The sequence below is a fragment of the Esox lucius genome, chromosome 1, assembly GCF_011004845.1.
Source record: "Esox lucius isolate fEsoLuc1 chromosome 1, fEsoLuc1.pri, whole genome shotgun sequence".
NCBI classification, from domain to species: Eukaryota; Metazoa; Chordata; class Actinopteri; order Esociformes; family Esocidae; genus Esox; species Esox lucius.
Window position 1 is genome coordinate 38700807 of NC_047569.1, and position 18666 is coordinate 38719472.

An 18666-nucleotide genomic window follows, 5' to 3' on the forward strand; every position below is an offset into this window, starting at 1 on the left:
CCTTCCCTCTGTTCTAACTTAATCCCCAGGGAGACACAGAGAGGGGGATGGAGAGAAAGATGAAGGGAGAAAGGGGCGGTTGGAGAGAGAGAGAGACAAGGAAAAAGAGAGTGGAGGGTGAGGGGGAATGGAGACGGGGACTGATAGGGAGGTGGAAGGAGAGAGGAGGGTTAAAGGGACAAAATGAGGAGGTGGTGATTAATCGACAAGAGAGAGACATTGAGTGAGAAATTAAGTGAGAAAAATAATAAGAAAACGTGCGAGGGGGGAGAGAGGGAGGAAGAGAGAGGGAGGTTTGGAGCGAGAGGCAAAGGGAGAGAGGGAAGGAGGGTCCATAGATGTTCTATAAATAGAGTGACAGGTGAGTTGAAACTGAAAGGTGGAGGCAGTCGATGAGTTAAAGGCAGTGTGGTTGGAGGAAGTGAGACCACCCCTGCAGGTAGAGACCGTGCCAAGAATGGGGCCCTGCGTCCGGGAATGCCTGCCCCCCCCTCCCCCACGGTCCTCCACCCTCCTCCCCATTCCTCACCCACAGGGGAGGCCTCACCCCAGGTCTCCTCCCAGGTAGTCAGGCCGAGGAGAAGAAACAGGTGTCCCTCATTACGCTGTCAGGCTAACATAAACCCAAAACACGCCCAGATACACACGCATATACACACACACACAGATACACACACTCACAGACATACACGTACACACATAGAGACACACACACACGTACATAGATTTACACACATCCCTACCGGGCATGAAGGGAAAACAACAATCAGTGTTTCCCCTAGAATTTCTTTCTGTTACGAGAACAGGCGGCAGGGTAGGCTGAGGTAGTGCTGGTGCTTTCTGGCATTCAAATGCAACATATCAGTTTTACATAACTGGTCCAAATCATGGGGTGGTATATCTAACTTTCCCATGTCCCACTTTTGACACGACCTGTAGTTTTAGAAATCCTGAATTTTAACTGTAGACTGACTCTAATGTCCTTTTACATCTCCTTGCACAATGGTTTTCTTTTGGAAATACTGGAGTAAACACATATTAAACTGTAGGGCAGTTAAACAAACAGCTCTATTGGGTGACATAGAAAATCTGTTTTGTTTATGTTTTGTTCTGAGTCCATTTCAGTAATGAAATTCATAAGTCTGGGAAAAAGTGCTAGTAGCCCATTTGGACCTGTGTCTGTACATTTAGTGAGAGACGAATGTGAAGGTCAGTAAATGGTTCTGTATTATTAAGAATGGATGAACCAGGGAAGCGGACCAGATAGCCTAGCGGTTAAAGCATCTGACCAGTAACCAAAGATTTGCTAGATTTAATCCTTGAGCTCGCTAGGTGAAAAAATTGTTGTCCAGTCCATTAAACCTAATTTCTCCCAGGTTGTTGCTCTAAATTAGTATGTGTTCTCAGTGATTTTACGTTGTAAAATTGTTGTAAAGGAAAACAAATAAGTAAAATGTTCTGTTTATTAGATAGTTGTATTCCATTTGTTTATTTATGTTGTGGAAACGTGAATTGTTTGGCAAGCTGTTTCATGTCAGTGTCATCACCTACTATAATAATATATTATAAAACAAGGATCCAGAATACTAATTGATTACTAGGAGGGGGCTAATCGCTACAATCCCGTTACATTGCCCAGGTCATTTGAATAGTAAAAAACTTCCACTGTCCCACAGCACAGCAGTCCATTCATAAACATTTTCGCCTGGACAAAAGCATGCTCTGTACACTGTATTTCCCCCTGTTACTAGACTAGAATTCGTTTTGCAACAGTTCGGCTTTGTCTGAGGGCTGGGACGTGCCATAACAAAAAAATGAGCTTAGTGGCATAAAGCAGAAGTCACATTTGTAGCATAAAGGATTCGTGGAAAATGTAAGCTTTTATAAATGCTTTCATGCAATTCTATGTAATTTTAAATGTCTGGAGACTTAGACGCTGACAAAATAAGAATCTTATATCAATAAACATTAAATCGTCGTAAATCCGTTAATATCCTCAGTAAGCTTGCTCAGCAGCACTTGCAAAAGCCTCTGTTTTGTTTTACTTGGTACTTTAAGCAGGCTTCACCTCGCTTAGTAGACCTGTTTGGAAGTTATTTGTAAGAAGAACGTTAGTAGCCTTCAGACATTGTAGAAAGTTGGATTTTTATTTGATCCTCTTTGGCAAAATTAGAGACCTACTGCTGGTGAAGTACACTGGCAACAGAGAGATCATGTCTGTCAGACCAGAGGGCGGAGATCTTGTCCATCAGACCAGAGAGTAGGACAGAGATCATGTCCATCAGACCAGAGAGTAGGACAGAGATCATGTCCATCAGACCAGAGAGTAGGACAGAGATCATGTCCATCAGACCAGAGAGTAGGACAGTGATCATGTCTATCAGACCAGAGAGTAGGACAGAGATCATGTCTATCAGACCAGAGAGTAGGACAGAGATCATGTCTATCAGACCAGAGAGTAGGACAGAGATCATGTCCATCAGACCAGAGAGTAGGACAGTGATCATGTCTATCAGACCAGAGAGTAGGATGGAGATTATGGTTGTTTGTGTAACCTACAAACCTTTTATAATAAAACAAAAACAAATAAAGACAAAAATGTTTATTATTTAAAGTTGTAAAGATATTTATGGTGAAACAAAAAGGAACCACCCACGCAACAACCCCTCCCCCCAAACAAAACAAGTGCATTTACTATTATGTGAGATTTTAAAAAATATTTCACTCTAACAGGAACTGGAATGTGCAAAGTATTTCAGCCTAGGCAACAACAACAGCCACAACCAAAACAAAATCTAAATAACTTTTCTTTTCGACTGCAACATCAAGCAGAAATGTGCCTTTAAATAAAAGCAATACATCGTCCCTAATGACTTAATCGGCAGCAACAGTAACAGCCCCCCCCCCCCCCCCCCGCCCGCCACCCCACCCTCACATCCCCTCTCTCTTTAAAACAACAAGCATGTTCTGAAGCAGGGCAGACCAACAACACGCAGTCACCACTAACATAACACTAATGTTACTCATCATTCTGACACACACACACACACACACACACACACACAGAGCAGGGCAGACAGATGAACAACATAGGACATAGAATATGAATTACACCAGACAGACGGGGTGAAAATAACAGAACACCATAGGAGCAGTAATACAGCTCAGTAAACAGGTGGAAGTGATGGACGTTTCAGATAAGGCATAAAGGCCAATGAGCTACTAGCTTGGGAAACAGCCAATAGAAACAGCTTTTCTTTGCCAGTGCCCATTGACAAACAGTTAAAAGTTTCTTTAGCCAGAGGAGGCCTCTGACAAACTAGTAACAGGTTCTTCAGCCAGTTGAGCTTGTAATCAAACCGGCGATAATCTCTGAAGCCAGGAAGACCATCAACCAACCAGTAACAGTCTCTGAAGCCAGGAAGACCACTGACCGTCTGCCACCCACCTCGCCGAATGAGTCTCCCACATAAACAAGGTCCTTTGGCTTTTGTGTAAACATCTGATGCCCTCATACCATTGCCCAGCACATATGAGTTCCTGAAAGGCACATTTGGTAAAAGGAAGTCCTGATTCCATCCTTCAGTCCCCAATGAGAGTTAGTTCCACAGCGCAAACGGTTCCATTCCACTCTGTTCGGTCTTGGGGACAATCATGTTTTTACTGAACACTCCCACCATCTGCATCCATCCCATTCCAACAATCCACTACCCATGTATGTCTCCAAAGCACAATATACAGCTTTATGTATCAAATAAATACATTTACTCTTTGAAATATGTGTAATCGGAAGAAAGCATATATATTCGTCCAATATATGAAGTGTATGTAAAAGCTGAAAGTCTTGGTGTTATTCCAATAGAGAAGCTGCTTCTGTCCTGAGCCGACTTCTCCTCATTACTTGTTGCACACCTTCTCTCTTCTCCTCTTCTTCCTCTCATCCATCCATCCTTCCTCTGTATGTCCGTATGGCTGTGTGTGAAGCAAAAGGGTACGGAAAACATCTGTCTTCTAGCTGCAATCACAGTTCTTTACGATCATATTGGACAACTGTTCCACCTGAAACAAATATCCCAGAAAGCACTGATTACACCAAAACATCCCTGTTAGTGATTACACCAAAACAACCCTGTTAGTGGTTACACCAAAACAACCCTGTTAGTGACTACACCAAAACAACCCTGTTAGTGATTACACCAAAACAACCCTGTTAGTGGTTACACCAAAACAACCCTGTTAGTGGTTACACCAAAACAACCCTGTTAGTGGTTACACCAAAACAACCCTGTTAGTGATTACACCAAAGCAACCCTGTTAGTAGTTATACCAAAACAACCCTGTTAGTGACTACACCAAAACAACCCTGTTAGTGATTACACCAAAACAACACCGTTAGTGATTACACCAAAACATCCCCGTTAGTGATTACACCAAAAACACCCTGTTAGTGGTTACACCAAAACAACCCTGTTAGTGATTACACCAAAACAACCCTGTTAGTGATTACACCAAAACAACCCTGTTAGTGACTACACCAAAACATCCCTGTTAGTGATTACACCAAAACAACCCTGTTAGTGGTTACACCAAAACAACCCTGTTAGTGGTTACACCAAAAACACCCTGTTAGTGGTTACACCAAAACAACCCTGTTAGTGATTACACCAAAACAACCCTGTTAGTGATTACACCAAAACAACCCTGTTAGTGACTACACCAAAACATCCCTGTTAGTGATTACACCAAAACAACCCTGTTAGTGGTTACACCAAAACAACCCTGTTAGTGGTTACACCAAAACAACCCTGTTAGTGATTACACCAAAACAACCCTGTTAGTGACTACACCAAAACAACCCTGTTAGTGATTACACCAAAACAACCCTGTTAGTGGTTACACCAAAACAACCCTGTTAGTGGTTACACCAAAACAACCCTGTTAGTGACTACACCAAAACAACCCTGTTAGTGACTACACCAAAACAAGCCTGTTAGTGATTACACCAAAGCAACCCTGTTAGTAGTTATACCAAAACAACCCTGTTAGTGGCTACACCAAAACAACCCCGTTAGGGATTACACCAAAACAACCCCGTTAGGGATTACACCAAAACAGCCCCGTTAGTGACTTCACCAGAACAACCCTTTTATTGACCACACCAAAACAACCCTGTTACTGACTACACCAAAACAACCCTGTTACTGACTACACCAAAACAACCCTGTTAGTGATTTCACCAAAACAACCATTTTAGTGACTTCACCAGAACAACACTGTTAATGACTACATATAAACAACACTTAGTAACTACACCTAAACAACAGTGTCAAAGACACAACACCTAAACAACACTGTTAATGACTATACTTAAACAACACTGTTAGTAAGTACAACTAAACAACACTGTTAGTGACTACACATAAACAACAGTGTCAAAGACACAACACCTAAACAACACTGTTAATGACTACACATAAACAACAGTGTCAAAGACACAACACCTAAACCACACTGTTAATGTCTACACCTAAACAACAATGTTAATGACTACACATAAACAACAGTGTCAAAGACACAACACCTAAACAACACTGTTAGTGACTACACCTAAACAACACTGTTAATGACTACACATAAACAACAGTGTCAAAGACACAACACCTAAACAACACTGTTAATGTCTACACCTAAACAACACTGTTAATGTCTACACCTAAACAACACTGTTAGTGACTACACCTAAACAACACTGTTAATGTCAACACCTAAACAACACTGTTAGTGACTACACCTAAACAACACTGTTAGTGACTACACCTAAACAACACTGGTAGTGAAACTACATTTACTCAACAACTTTACCTTGTGTTGTCTTCCAACGTAGTAAAGGATTGGCAGAGGGTCTAGGGCCTGGGGTACACAGCAGGGCTGGGCAGATGCTCCAGGGTTGTGGTGCTTATACAGGGCCAGGATCTGTGTGGTGTGTGAGGTGTGAGAAATACAAACATAGACAGGTCAGCTAAGTAGTGCATCTTCAGCAGAAACATGAGCCAATACAATTATGACACACCAGATCCAGTTCACTGAGGACTAACATGTATGAGTTGGACGCACACACAGACAGACAGAGAGAAAGTTGGTACAAGAGACAGCGACAGAAAGGGGAAAAGAGAAGTCGAGAGAGAGGGAGGCAGAGAGAGGGAGAAATACATATATGGACAGAGAAGGTAGAGAGGGGAGGCACAGATGGAGGGATGGAGAAAGAAGCAAAGAAGGAGTGGGACAAAGAGCACAGTAAGTACATATTTAGTGTTTACTGACATCGTGCTGAGACAGTTCTTAACCACCAGGCCTCGAAGAGGCAGTCTGGTGATGTATCACTTTATGTCTAATGGGTCAGGAGTTTTTCTTGGCCGGTTGACTTGACCACTAAGAACGCTAAAATTAGAGCCCCTGAGGTGTGCAGTTTAGTTTATTTTAAAACACAATACACACACATTCATGGACGAAACAAAGAGTGTGTGTCATCATTTGGTGTATGTTGTGTGTGTGTGTGTTGGTGTACAGTGGCCGTGTAAACAGATGGTGAAAATAAACTTGGGAAACCCCTGACGTTCCCCCGGCATGCCTAACCAGATGGCCCACAGACACTTCTGACTAAACACTACTGGGACCCATCAGGTCAAAAGCCTGTCTCTGAAAGTGGAGCTCTCTGTTTTCTGTAAATCACAGCTAGTCAAGTCAGCTGTGGGACGTTTTTTTTGTCAGAGTGAATAGCGGGGTGAGGGGGGGCATAATTCTAATAATTATAAAAAAATAAAGAAATATTGTATATATTGATTACATTGAGATCACACTATCTGTGGAATATTTGTGGGAGTATTAGCAAAAAGATTTCCCGATACCCTTTAAGCTAAGTTCTGTGTTTAATTGTTGTGTGGGGGGCAAAAAAAACATTTTCAACGCAGGTCGTCTTTTGCCAATCACTGCTTGAAAAAATGTTTCACTAATGGAGATGTGACATTTCAGATATGACAATATTGTAGAAATGTACGAGAATATTTTAGAAGTTATCCAAGTCACACTGAGTATTCTAGAACTTTCCTTAAAAATATTATAGAAGATACGAGAGAGTAACCAGTGTTGGGGCAAAAAAAAGAAATTCATTGTATATTACAATATATTACTTATTACTCACCAGGAAAAGTAGTTAATTACTTTACACTTAGATTTTTGCGTTACACTGCAAGATTTTGTGTCTGATCACAGGGGGTGAAAATGTTTTTATAACATAAAATGTAATAGCTGGTGTCATAACTGAATAAACATTTAAATGGTCTCAGTCAATAGGCTACACCTTTGCACATATGGATTAGCACACACGGCCATGAGGCCATAATCACTATTATTGCATGCTGTGAGTTATTATGTTGATAATTTTTATTTGTATCTAAGCCATACTGCAATTACATAATTTTAGGTTGCGTTGGCTATACTTTCAACATGTAATATTGGGCTGTCAAAGTTAACCTGTTAACTCATGCAATTAATTAAAAATGCTTAACGCTGTAATTGTTTTGCGCTGGTGTTTTTTGTGTTTATGCTTGAATTACATATTTCCTTTAAGTAATGTTTGTAGATAAATATTTCTAGCCCCCTGCTTACCATATCCCTTTGACTATTATTCAAGTAGATATACCTTTATAATGCCTTTATCAGACAATTTGTGGTTTCATATGAAAATCTGGTAAGAAACTGTGTCAATAAATATGACTATTGTTATAAGTCTGCACATTTATGAATTATAGCCTAATAGCGGAGACATATTCAAGAACTGTACCAGAGAGTATTCTAGAACAGTACCTGAGAGTATTCTAGAACAGTACCTGAGAGTATTCTAGAACTATACCTGGGAGTATTCTAGAACTGTACCTGGGAGTATTCTAGAACTGTACCTGAGAGTATTCCAGAACTTTACCTGAGAGTATTTGTTTTCAGCGTTCCAGATGTAGGTGCATGAACCCATGCAGTAATTGGCATGGTAACCCTTTGGCTTGTGGATCCACTTCCAGCCCAGATCTTTCCGGAAGTCAATGTAGAGCTTTCTCACACAACAGGTCTCGGTTTTACTATAGAGAAGCATTTAGAAATGTGTTAGGGTTTCGGACAGACAGGAACAGACAAACAGAGCCAAATGGACAGTTTGACAGATATATTTTTGTCCTCACTCTGTGCAGGCATCATCTGTAGTGGTGGCCCGCTTTTTGCGCGAGGATGTGAGCTGGGAGCTGTAGTTCTGGGGGACGGACATGGTCAGAATGTGAGGCTTCCTCATGTTCCTAGCCATTTTAGCTGTGTCGCCTCGCACATTGTTTTCCAACCCAGCTATTTTGAAGTGGAACTTTTCCATAGGTTTTCCACACTCACAGTACAACTGCAACTCAAAGCCCTGCTCGTCCTCTGTAGCACAGAGAGAATAAAGACACAGTCACAACATTGGGCTGGCTATAACTTGACGAACACATGACATGGCATGACATGCAGGTGACTTCACATGGCTGTGACCTGACTTAGCGTTCTCTGGACTCACCATTCCCCTTCAGCCATTCCTTCAGGGTGGATGTGACGTCAAAGGACAGCCACCGGTTGTTCAACTCGTTGGTGATGAAGCGTGATCCCAAGTATCGTTTGCTGTCACCGAACCCTCTGTAGAGCTCCAGACGCTGCTCTGAGCCTGGGTCAATTGAAGGGTTCTTGATGAGCAGGCGGAGTTCAGCAGTGGACAACAGATGGTAATCCCCAATGTTGGACCTCATCTCATTTAGGTTGAACAGCATCTGATGTTCTGTGACATTTTTATCTGAGAAGGGGACAGAGAAAATTTGTAAAAAAAACAGCGTAGTGTTAAAAACCAGTGTTAACCATTGGGTTATTTCTAGGGCTACAACAACTAATTGAAAAAGTCTATAACGTCGATAAGGAAATGTGCTGACAACGAATGTCACTATCGATTAGTTGGGCCTACACGTGACGCAGCCAAACAAATTTATTTTCTAAGATATCGGAGTCTAAGATGGCGGAGGTTACACCGAAAGGAAGTTGCGTACGACCAAAACGTCCAAAGTATGGATCCATGCTCTTTACATTGAAGAATTCAATGTAAACAGTTTGTTACAACATTTGCAAAGCAGAACTCTCATGGCACAAGAGCATGAATGTTATGCATGAGCATTTAAAGAGGAAACAAGTTGTAGCCTTGATGACAGAAGATGACTAAGCACAGTACGTTAATATTATACAAATTCGTCATTTATTTTAGTTTGTATTCATGGAGTTAAGTTTTTAATTGAGTAATAGTTAACGTTATCATCAAGTTTTTCATCACCAAATCTGATCTACTTGAGCATGTTGAGTTTGTCTATAGATGAGCAGCTCCGGCTAGCTAACCATTCACAACGTTACTGATGAATTAACCCATTACTGTCAAATTTGGTGAGTTCTATATTTTTCCGTAATAGAAACTTTGAGGTATTTAAATGCATTACAATTTGCGTTAACATTTACAGCAGGGGCGTAGGTTTGATTTCAAATGTGAGGGGGACAAATATGTTTGGCAAATGCCCATGGTTTTGGAATGGGACGTCCAACAAGCTCATATAGCTGTGATGGTCGGGTGTCCACATACGTTTGGCCATATGGTGTATGTGCACTGGTGGACAAAACATCTCTTTGATTCTGCTAGAATAAACACACATAATTCTGCTAAATACTATTAAATATTACTTAGTTGAGATGTTGTTTGTGGAGTGTGCTACCGCACACACCTCTGTATTTCAATGTGTGTGGCTGATGTAACAACCTCACCTCCCAAGCTCCACCACAACTCTCGGGCATGACTACACTGGTCGACTGATCATACTTCTGGGCCGTCATTTATCAATGTTGCGTAGAAAATATTCAAAATTAACTTGTGCAAAGAAAATGTTGAATGTTCGCAAGTACAAAAAAGTTGGTATTTATCAATTGCTCATACGCTTGATTTACGCGCACGTGTATTTTGACATGATAAATCAGACACTTTCTAAAACACTGTTCCAGTGCTCATGAAATCTCATTTACATAAAGAACTGCCCTAAATGACCATTTATGGTCACAATCCTTCCATTTAATGCTGCAAGAAATGTCACCAATTTCTGAAGTGTAAGCAAAACTAGCCATACTTTTTGGAGTCCTAAGCAAGGACTTGACAAATAAGAGAAAAAATATTGCTTGAGAGTAGGTTAGAGCTGTGGTGAATTCTGCCTCATCTGAGGACCGAATAGTTAATGAAATGAAAAAGAAATTAATTGATTTGAATACATATCCAAAGAAAATATGATGATCCACAAAAGGGATATAAGTGTAACAGGGGTGTCAGTTGGTGTGTCTGTAGGAATACCAGACACGCAAGATTCCAGCAATGCAAGATTTGGTGGAAGATCCCAAAGTCAAAGTTCCTCAGTGTTGCCTTTTATATTATTTAACTGGTTTAACTAAACTACCTCCAACCTTACATTACTTTCTCTCTCTAATTTACTTAATTATTCAATTAGGCTTAAATGGTTTCATGTTCATGAATTCGATAGCACCCTGAGAAAACTGTTAAGTAGTTTAAGTGTCAATAGGAGCAATACATTAATAAATGGTCGCACGCATGGTTTACGAACAATTCAGTTCACATGCAACATTGATAAATGAGGGTCCTGGTTCTGCTACTACATAGTGATTGGAAGTTCGACTCACTTTACCGATCCGTATCTTTTCGAATCGTTCAGTAAAAACAACAAATCTTTCGACTCAATTTCGTTCATTTGAGTCAACCCCCCACCCTCAAATCACCGTCTGTACTTACGGGTGTGTCGGGCTACACATAAAGATGGAATAGCAAGCAACCGTAGTTCCACTGTTGATCCAAAGTGCCGAAAGATCTGTGGTTCATCGTTCCTTCCGGTAAACGAGATTCAGAGATCCAAAAGAGACACAAAACACTATTCGTTTGGTTCATCGTTCCTTCCGGTGAACGAGATTAGAAGATCTGAAGATACTACGGAGATGAATCATGAATCACAAATCACCAAAAATATTCATTCAAAAAGAATGAATCGTTCGACCCATCACTACTACTACAGGGGACTGACATGTCCCACTCATGTATCATGAAACCTTTGCCACTGATTTACAGTATCAGTCAAAAAATCTCTCTCAACCAGCTTCATGTAAGTACCTTGGAACGTCTTGAAAATTATATTATGATAACCCCTTCGTTTTTATTTCTTTTATAACTACTGCCTACTGTTCTTTTATTGAAGGCATTGTAAAAAGAAAAGAAAAAAACTGATGACTGTAATTTATTTTAAATGAAAATCTTAAAAGTATTTCTGGGAATAATGATTTTTTTCACATCTGATTAATCAATTAACGAAGGAGTAATCTACAGATGAATTGTTAGTTGCAGTCCTAGTTCTTTCATCTCTGGGTAGCCTATATGTCCATTCAACAGTTCACCTGTCTAACAAACAACAAATGTTTCCACCAGTCTTTCTCATAGGTCCTAGGGTTAACGTGACTGTGAAATGCTTAGTATAAAACTGTCTAATAATCAATGGCATAATAAAAACAAAAAGTTGTATTAATGTTTTTTAATGTGTTATTGTCAGGATAACTTGTCAGTTCTGTTTTGTATTACTATTCCGGCATGCATTGGGTTAGAGTTAAGTTTGCATTGTGTGAACAGCCCTGCAGATGTGCCTCCAACCACCAGATGCTGTGTCACACTGGGTACGCTCTAAAGATAAGAAAGTCCCCAGGGTGATCCCCCGGTTTCAACCCGAAAACAAACACCAATGGCGCCCTGCAGAGCCCTTTTCATTTCAGGGTTCATATTGTCAAACACAGGAAGCGATGGAACGTTAACGGGTGGAGGAGAGGATGGGCGGGGTGGCGGAGGGGGATGGGCGGGGTGGCGGAGGGGGATGTTGTGGGCTGGGGACAGGAAGAGAGACGTTACAGTGTGAAAAAGTGAAGTGAAATGTCCTGCAGGCCAGTGGTGTGTGCTGTAGTCACTGCAGTGTGGTGAGTGACAGCGAAGAGGCTCCAGACGGGCCAAGCTGGATGGACGTGGAGTTGTTTGAGATCTAAAGATGACTGGCTCCATTGACCAGAGTGACAACATGCTGTGAACCCAAGACCTCCCGGTCGGTCTGGTATATATCAGCTCTAGCTCCGTAATATACTAGTCGAGAGCAAACCACCACTATTACAGGTTAATGGAAATGAAAGCAACTTTGTCTTTTGAAAAACCTCATGACTTCTGATTCATTAGGGTACTTTTACCAACAACACTTTTACTTTCTCTTTAACCGTTATTCATCATACACGCCACATGTGTGACGGTCACAATGCCGTCATTTTCCAAACGGCTGTTGGAAACCCTGGAAGTTTGAATTTGAATGTGAGGACGGCAAAGGCTCAGCGCTGATGTTATTGCAAGATGTGGTATTCAAAGGTATTGCAAAAGTATTAATAGGTATTGAAAGATATTGAAAGCAGAGGTATACATTGCTTGGATGCCTTTTGTTGTTTCTTACGGAGCTCCATCCCAGCCTGTGTGCTTCGTGCCAACCGTGGGCGTGGGGGATTTGTGTGTTTAATAAAGGCCTGTGCTCCAACCCGGGTAAGCTGGGGACAGCTGTTGTGACAGGCAGAAACATAGACGGCTCTGTAATTACCCAGGGAGGGACCAGATTCCTGCAGCAGGCATAAATACCAGCTGCTCCTACCTGCTCAGTGCTGCAGTGCAGCCCAACCCTACCTGCTCCTCCCACCTGCTCCGTATTGCACTGCAGCCCAACCCTACCTGCTCCTCCCACCTGCTCCGTGCTGCAGTGCAGCCCAACCCTACCTGCTCCTCCCACCTGCTCCGTGCTGCAGTGCTGCCCCAACCCTACCTGCTCCTCCCATGTGCTCCGTACTGCAATGCAGTTAAACCCAACCTCCCGCTCTTACCTGCTCACTGTAAAAACACACTCTACCTTGACCGCCCCATGGTAGTGACATCTACTCTTCCGCACTGCTATGTGCATGCACTGGTCTCTGCTCTGTTACACCCAGTGCAGATTCTGCCAAAGACCCGTAGCCACACCCACAGACGTAGCCCCACCCACAGACCGACCACTGACTGTCACTACTACGTCCAGACACCACATAGGATCAATGTCAATATCTAGACGGAACCAGTTTTCACATGGCAAGACAACAGTCCTGGATTAATACCATCCATCTCACATCCAACCCCAACCTAAGCTGATCTCACTGTGCCATGTGCTTGGCTTCTCAATAGATCTCTTTGTGTGTTACTTCGATAATGTTTGCTGTCGACATTTCCAAATCCTGGATTATAAAGTGGTGGATTGTGTCCATAGATGGAAAGTTATCAAATCAACCAAGTCTTTTAGCCTTTAGACTAGTGTGTCAAATTTGTTGGTTTGTTTATTATGATTCCCAGTAGATGATGCCATGGCGCTGACTCTTGTTCCTGCCAAATGGGATGGTGGAAGCAGAGCAGACCACCTCTCTCCTGGCAGACCACCTCTCTCTTGGCAGACCACCTCTCTCCTGGCAGACCACTTCTCTCCTGGTAGACCACCACTTTCCTGGCATCCACCTCTCTGCTGGCCTGGAAGTCTGCAGAATGTCAGCCTGCTAAGTCCAGAATATGGCTGGGCCAGAAAAGAACAGACTAAAGTAAAGCTGGGCCAAAACAGAACAGACTAAAGTAAAGCTGGGCCAAAACAGAAAAGACTAAAGTAAATCTGGGCCAAAACAAAATATTAGAGCAAAGTTGGGGCAGAAAAGAACAATTGGGCCAGAGAAAAATAGAGCAGAACTGGGCCAGAATTCAGTCGGTTCAGCCAACATTACACTTGGAATACGAGTCTTGCAAGACTTGACCACTGCGCTAAAGAAAGATCCCTCTTTTTGACTGGAGGGTGACTCTTTACGAATTCATATTTTCATTGGGAGCCGAGATGGAAAGTGAATCATGCTTCAGAATGATAGCACTGCAATTATGATGTGGTGGGCATTTACTCAAATATGTTTCCCTACAGGCATGAGGGTTCTAGAAGACCTGTGTGTGTCTGGCTAGCCGCAGATTGCTTGATCTGTGGGTAATGATGATGATAATTAATGTAGCAATTGTCATTGCATTCCTTCCCCAGCTATGATCTCAAAGAATGTCTAAACTATGACCTTTTGAGGATAAAGATATCATTGGTTGTAAGAATGCCCATGAGGCACTCACATAAACAGCACACATACGCAAACATACGCAGTAGATTGACAGGGACTTTGGGTTGTCCAAAGTAAGTGTTTGAGTTTAGGAGCGGAATGGAATTCGGATGTTCAGTGGTGTTCCAGAGAATTCCAGAGAGCAGAACAGGAAACACAGCTTCCTTTCGGGCACCAAATCTACCAGACCTGTGTCACCGAAGGAAAACATCGCCTAGAACCCACAGGGTGTCTCCTATCCCAACGCAGCAAAGGGGTCCCTATCGGTTTCCTTCCTGTTCCTGTCACAAACACACTGATACCAGTCCGAGGACAGAGACAGAAAGGGAGAGAGAAAGGGAGGCGAAAGAGAGAGAGAAGTGACAGAGCACTGGAGGGAGATCTCAACGCTCGAGTTACAGGAAACCCCCCTGTCCCAGGAGGAGGGAAAGAGGGTGAAAAGACAAAGCAAATAGGAGTGAAAAACAGCCCATGGTCCACTTTCTCCACTCACCCTGCCCCCCCATTCTACCCCCCAGTGGTGAAGTGGTGCCTGGAGATTGGAGTGTCATGCCATATTTCTAGTCAAGTCACCCCAAGACTAGAAAAGAAAAAGGAGTATTTTTACCATATTGCCTCTTCCAACCAGGAAGTCACGTGGATCAGTGCGCGTGAGGGCATACTCGCACCATGACCTCAGTTAGGCGCGCAGGTGACGGAAAAACTTTGCACGATTTGACATGGAAATACTCACTGGAGATGCCTCCCAAATCTCATATGGCTCTTCCCAGCAACATGTCATTTGTAGAGGTTGAGTCAAGACCGGAACCTGGACTGTTTGGGGCTATGAAAGAGCACCTTACACTGATAAAACACATGGGAGGTCCTTTGCTCAAATATGTTCTTGATTTTATTTCTTCACTGGCTACTCAGGCATTGGAATTGTGTTTTCCGGAACATTTACACATTGCCTTACCGTGGTACTCAACAGAATTTCACCAAATCACATTCCTATAGCCTGTGCCTTTACCGCCGCTACGCCGCACGTTTCAAGTGAGTTTACTGCAGCTTACGCAATGTCCACAGAAAAGAAGATTGTAGCTGATACCTGCCTCCATTCCCCCCTGGAGGCTGTCTAACACCCCTATACTGCTCTTTAGCATTCACTTGGGCAGAACTAATCTGTTCTCTTCTGTAGCCTTTGTTCTTACACTCCTCTGCTCCCTGCCTCACACAGGACATCCACCCGACCTCATCCTTACCACCGTGGTTTGAAGTAGAGGATGAAAGGATGACATCAGAGAGGGATGACGGGAGAGCAGGGTGGAGGCAGACGGAGGTGGATTGAGATAGAGCGAGGGTGCTTGAACAACAAACTTGGAAACGACTAACCCAACAGAACTCTGGGTAATGGTGCAACAAGCAGCATAACCCAGAGAGCCAAGTGGTGAAGCCAGGAGCACAAATAAAAACAGATCAGTAAAAATACCATGGATACTAGAAGAACGAGGTCGACGTCATAACAGCTGATATGTGCGGCCTGAAGCCTTTTGTTCCTCAGAACAGGAGGGAGACGTGTTGTTGCATTAAAGACGTCTCCACACATGCAAAGTAAATTTACAGGCAGAGGAGGTTCAACGGCAGTCAGTCCGAGTGGCGGCGAGAGAGCGAGAGTTGGCTGTTTTCTATTACGGGTTGTGTCTTCTGCACGTTAATAATATGTGCACGATTCACAGATGGTTTGAACCATGACTGGTTCCTCTCAGTAGGGAACCATCGTGCTTCCCTTCAGTCTGTGTGTGTCTATATGAAGGTGTCTTTGTCTACTGTGTGTATGCAGAGAAGCCCTGAGGGTTAGTCCAGAGCATTTGCATGCTGTTTTTATGTGCGATCCTGGTCTCTACTCACCTGCGCTCATGGTGAACTGGTGGACCACTTTAGCGAAGTAGTCCTCCTCCTTCTCCTGTAGGCTGAGTTGAGCCTGCTCCTTCTGCTCTTCACCGAGCTCCACCGTGCTGTTGTAGAGAGAGAGGAGTTCTGAGGGGATCTCCTTCCCCTCCCCCGACTGCTCCTCCTCTGGCTCCTTGGGCATCCGGAGCTTGGACAGGATCTGTCCCCTGATGGCCTCGATACGTTTCCTCTTGACCTGCTCGAGGTCCACAGTCTTACAGGTGGACATGCCACTCGCTGTCCCGGCAACCAGACACAGCGCTGCCAGACACACCAGGGCTAAACACAACGGCCTCATGCTGCTACCGGTTTGTCCCTCCGTTGGTCAATCTGTTTGGCAGCACCTTTCTGCGTCGTCCTTTTAATACTAATTTTTCTCGGGCTTAGTCCCTCTCTCTCTCCTGAGGGAAGAGTGAATCACTCAGAGTGGAGGTGTTACTGACGCGAGGTGTTTCCACACCAGAACAGCTAAAGCTTTGTGGTGGAGAAGAGAGGAGAGTACCTGTGGACTCTGTCTGACGCGGCACACTTCTGCTGCTGCCAGTGTAGCCAACGATCACGCTGGTGTGGAAATCACCGGCGTCCCCTCTGAGCCAGGTGGGGAGATCCCCAACAGACAGACAGACAGACAGACAGACAGTAGACTCTCACGCAGCAAGGTTTAGTGTCGGGGGGGAGTGGCAAACAGAATGACAGGCATACAGCGACAAAGCACAGTGGGCACGCACGTCAAAAGCACAGCGCCTCCTAGGGACTTGACTCGGTCACTACACACTGCAACAACAACGGAAGAGGTAGTGGGCAGCTGTCCCAGGAAGACTATGTTGATACACCTCAGTATGACTTTATTCGTCCTATATATCTATATGCATAGCTCGCGCTACTTTAAGCTACACTACTCTAAGCCCTCAGAGACAACAACTGACAGAATTATATTAAATCCACAGAGAGATAGTTAGCAGCATGCACCGACCGACTGAACGACTGATTAACTACCCAGTGACCGTCTGACTTACCGACTAATTGACTGAATGACTGGATAACTGACAGGACGACACAGACAACCAGGGCTTCCCCTTGGCTGTCTCCTGCCACTTCTTTACACCTGGTTTGGTCTCACTAAGTTTATGAAAACCTGACCCGGATCTGCGAGCTAAACAACACTAACGACTTAGACGTCTTGTTCCTGTCAAGAAGAAAACGAGGTCCGGCTATGTACCCCTCTGACACTCGACCAAGTGACCCCTAGCTTTCCGTGGTCGGCAGATAGAGTTCCCGGTAGAGTTAATCAGATTGCTGTGAAATGACTCTGGCTGGTTGCGCCACAAGGTATTCTCAGAGCACAGCAACACGGCAGTCAGACGTCGCCGTTTCCACTCACCGACAAAAACATTAAAGCACATGCAAACAGGTCGCAGCATACAGACAACATACTGACAATGAAAACCTATGTTAAAAAAAAACTATTTGAAACCAACTCCGGCTGAAATGTCAACTGCTGCAGGGATATGGAGAGACAGCTGGTGTGGTTCCCTGAACTAACCTGAATGAACTACCTCTTAGAACGGCTGGGCTTGCAGAGCACTTCTCGTTCTAGTGAATGACTCACAGACCACCCTGCTTTTCCCAGTCTTACACAGAAACACAGAGGCACTGACACAGCCTACGAACACCAGCCTCCAGTTGATCCACGTCTGTGGCAGTTCGGGTTGAGAGTGGAAACGTATCCCCTCTCCTGAACAAATGGAAAAAAGGGTAAAGGAACAAACAGACCAGATGAGGGTGAGTTTGAGCGTTGCTGAGGGAAGCCTGGTTCGACACGAACAGTGGCGGCAGTAGCTGGAACACGAGTTGCAAACCCTCTCACTTCACCAACAGCGTCAGGGATCGGATTGCAGTCTCTCTCCTCTCCTCTTTCTGGTCTGTCCGTTTATCTCAGCCGTTCTTTATGTATCCTCTCTCTCCCCCCCCTCGCTCACCTCCGCTGCTTCTCGTTAGGTGTAAAAGTGGTTCCCTTTCTTCACTCGATTGAGGGGGTTAGAACTCCCCCTATTTTGACTCTATTCTTCCTTGCTCTCTCTCTCTCTAGTTCTGTCTTCTCACCAGCACTGGCTAGAGTTTGGTTACAAAATGATGTGTTCCTCTCTCCCCCCCTCCTCTCTCTCTCTCTCTCTCTCTCTCTCTCTCACTCTCTAACTCTCTCCCTAGCTTTCCTTGTTCCTGTAACTTCTGTTAAGTGTTTCTCCGCCCAGGAAATGAGGGCAACGGCCACTGTGTAAAACATCTGCTCTTACCCATGCTCTTAAGAAATGGCTGCTTTAGAGCCCAATCTCTTCTGTCTCTTTCTTTTCACACACTCTCTTCTCTATCTTTGCTTTCTGCTGGGCCCCTCTCGCGGTCTCTCTCTGT

The 18666-nt window shown here is 43.8% G+C and overlaps 1 protein-coding gene across 1 annotated transcript; it reads right to left on the reverse strand.

Annotated features, from left to right (window-relative positions):
* Positions 1 to 2925: 2925 nt before the first annotated feature.
* Positions 2926 to 18666, reverse strand: tgfb1a (transforming growth factor, beta 1a). Its single transcript, XM_010898895.4, has 7 exons — positions 16760 to 18666; positions 16216 to 16658; positions 8591 to 8860; positions 8229 to 8460; positions 7979 to 8129; positions 5863 to 5973; positions 2926 to 4059 (listed from the first exon to the last, which is right to left on the reverse strand). The coding sequence occupies exons 2-7, from the start codon at positions 16553 to 16555 to the stop codon at positions 4012 to 4014; spliced, it is 1152 nt and encodes a 383-aa protein (XP_010897197.1). The 5' UTR covers positions 16556 to 16658; positions 16760 to 18666; the 3' UTR covers positions 2926 to 4011.

Coding starts and splice junctions, on each gene's coding strand:
- tgfb1a (XM_010898895.4), bottom strand. CDS start 16,555: ATGAGGCCGTTGTGTTTAGCCCTGGTGTGTCTGGCAGCGCTGTGTCTG. Junction 8,861..16,215: donor CCAGTTCACCATGAGCGCAG/GTGAGTAGAGAC, acceptor TCCCCTTCTCAG/ATAAAAATGTCACAGAACAT. Junction 5,974..7,978: donor CTGAAAACAAATACTCTCAG/GTAAAGTTCTGG, acceptor CACACCACACAG/ATCCTGGCCCTGTATAAGCA.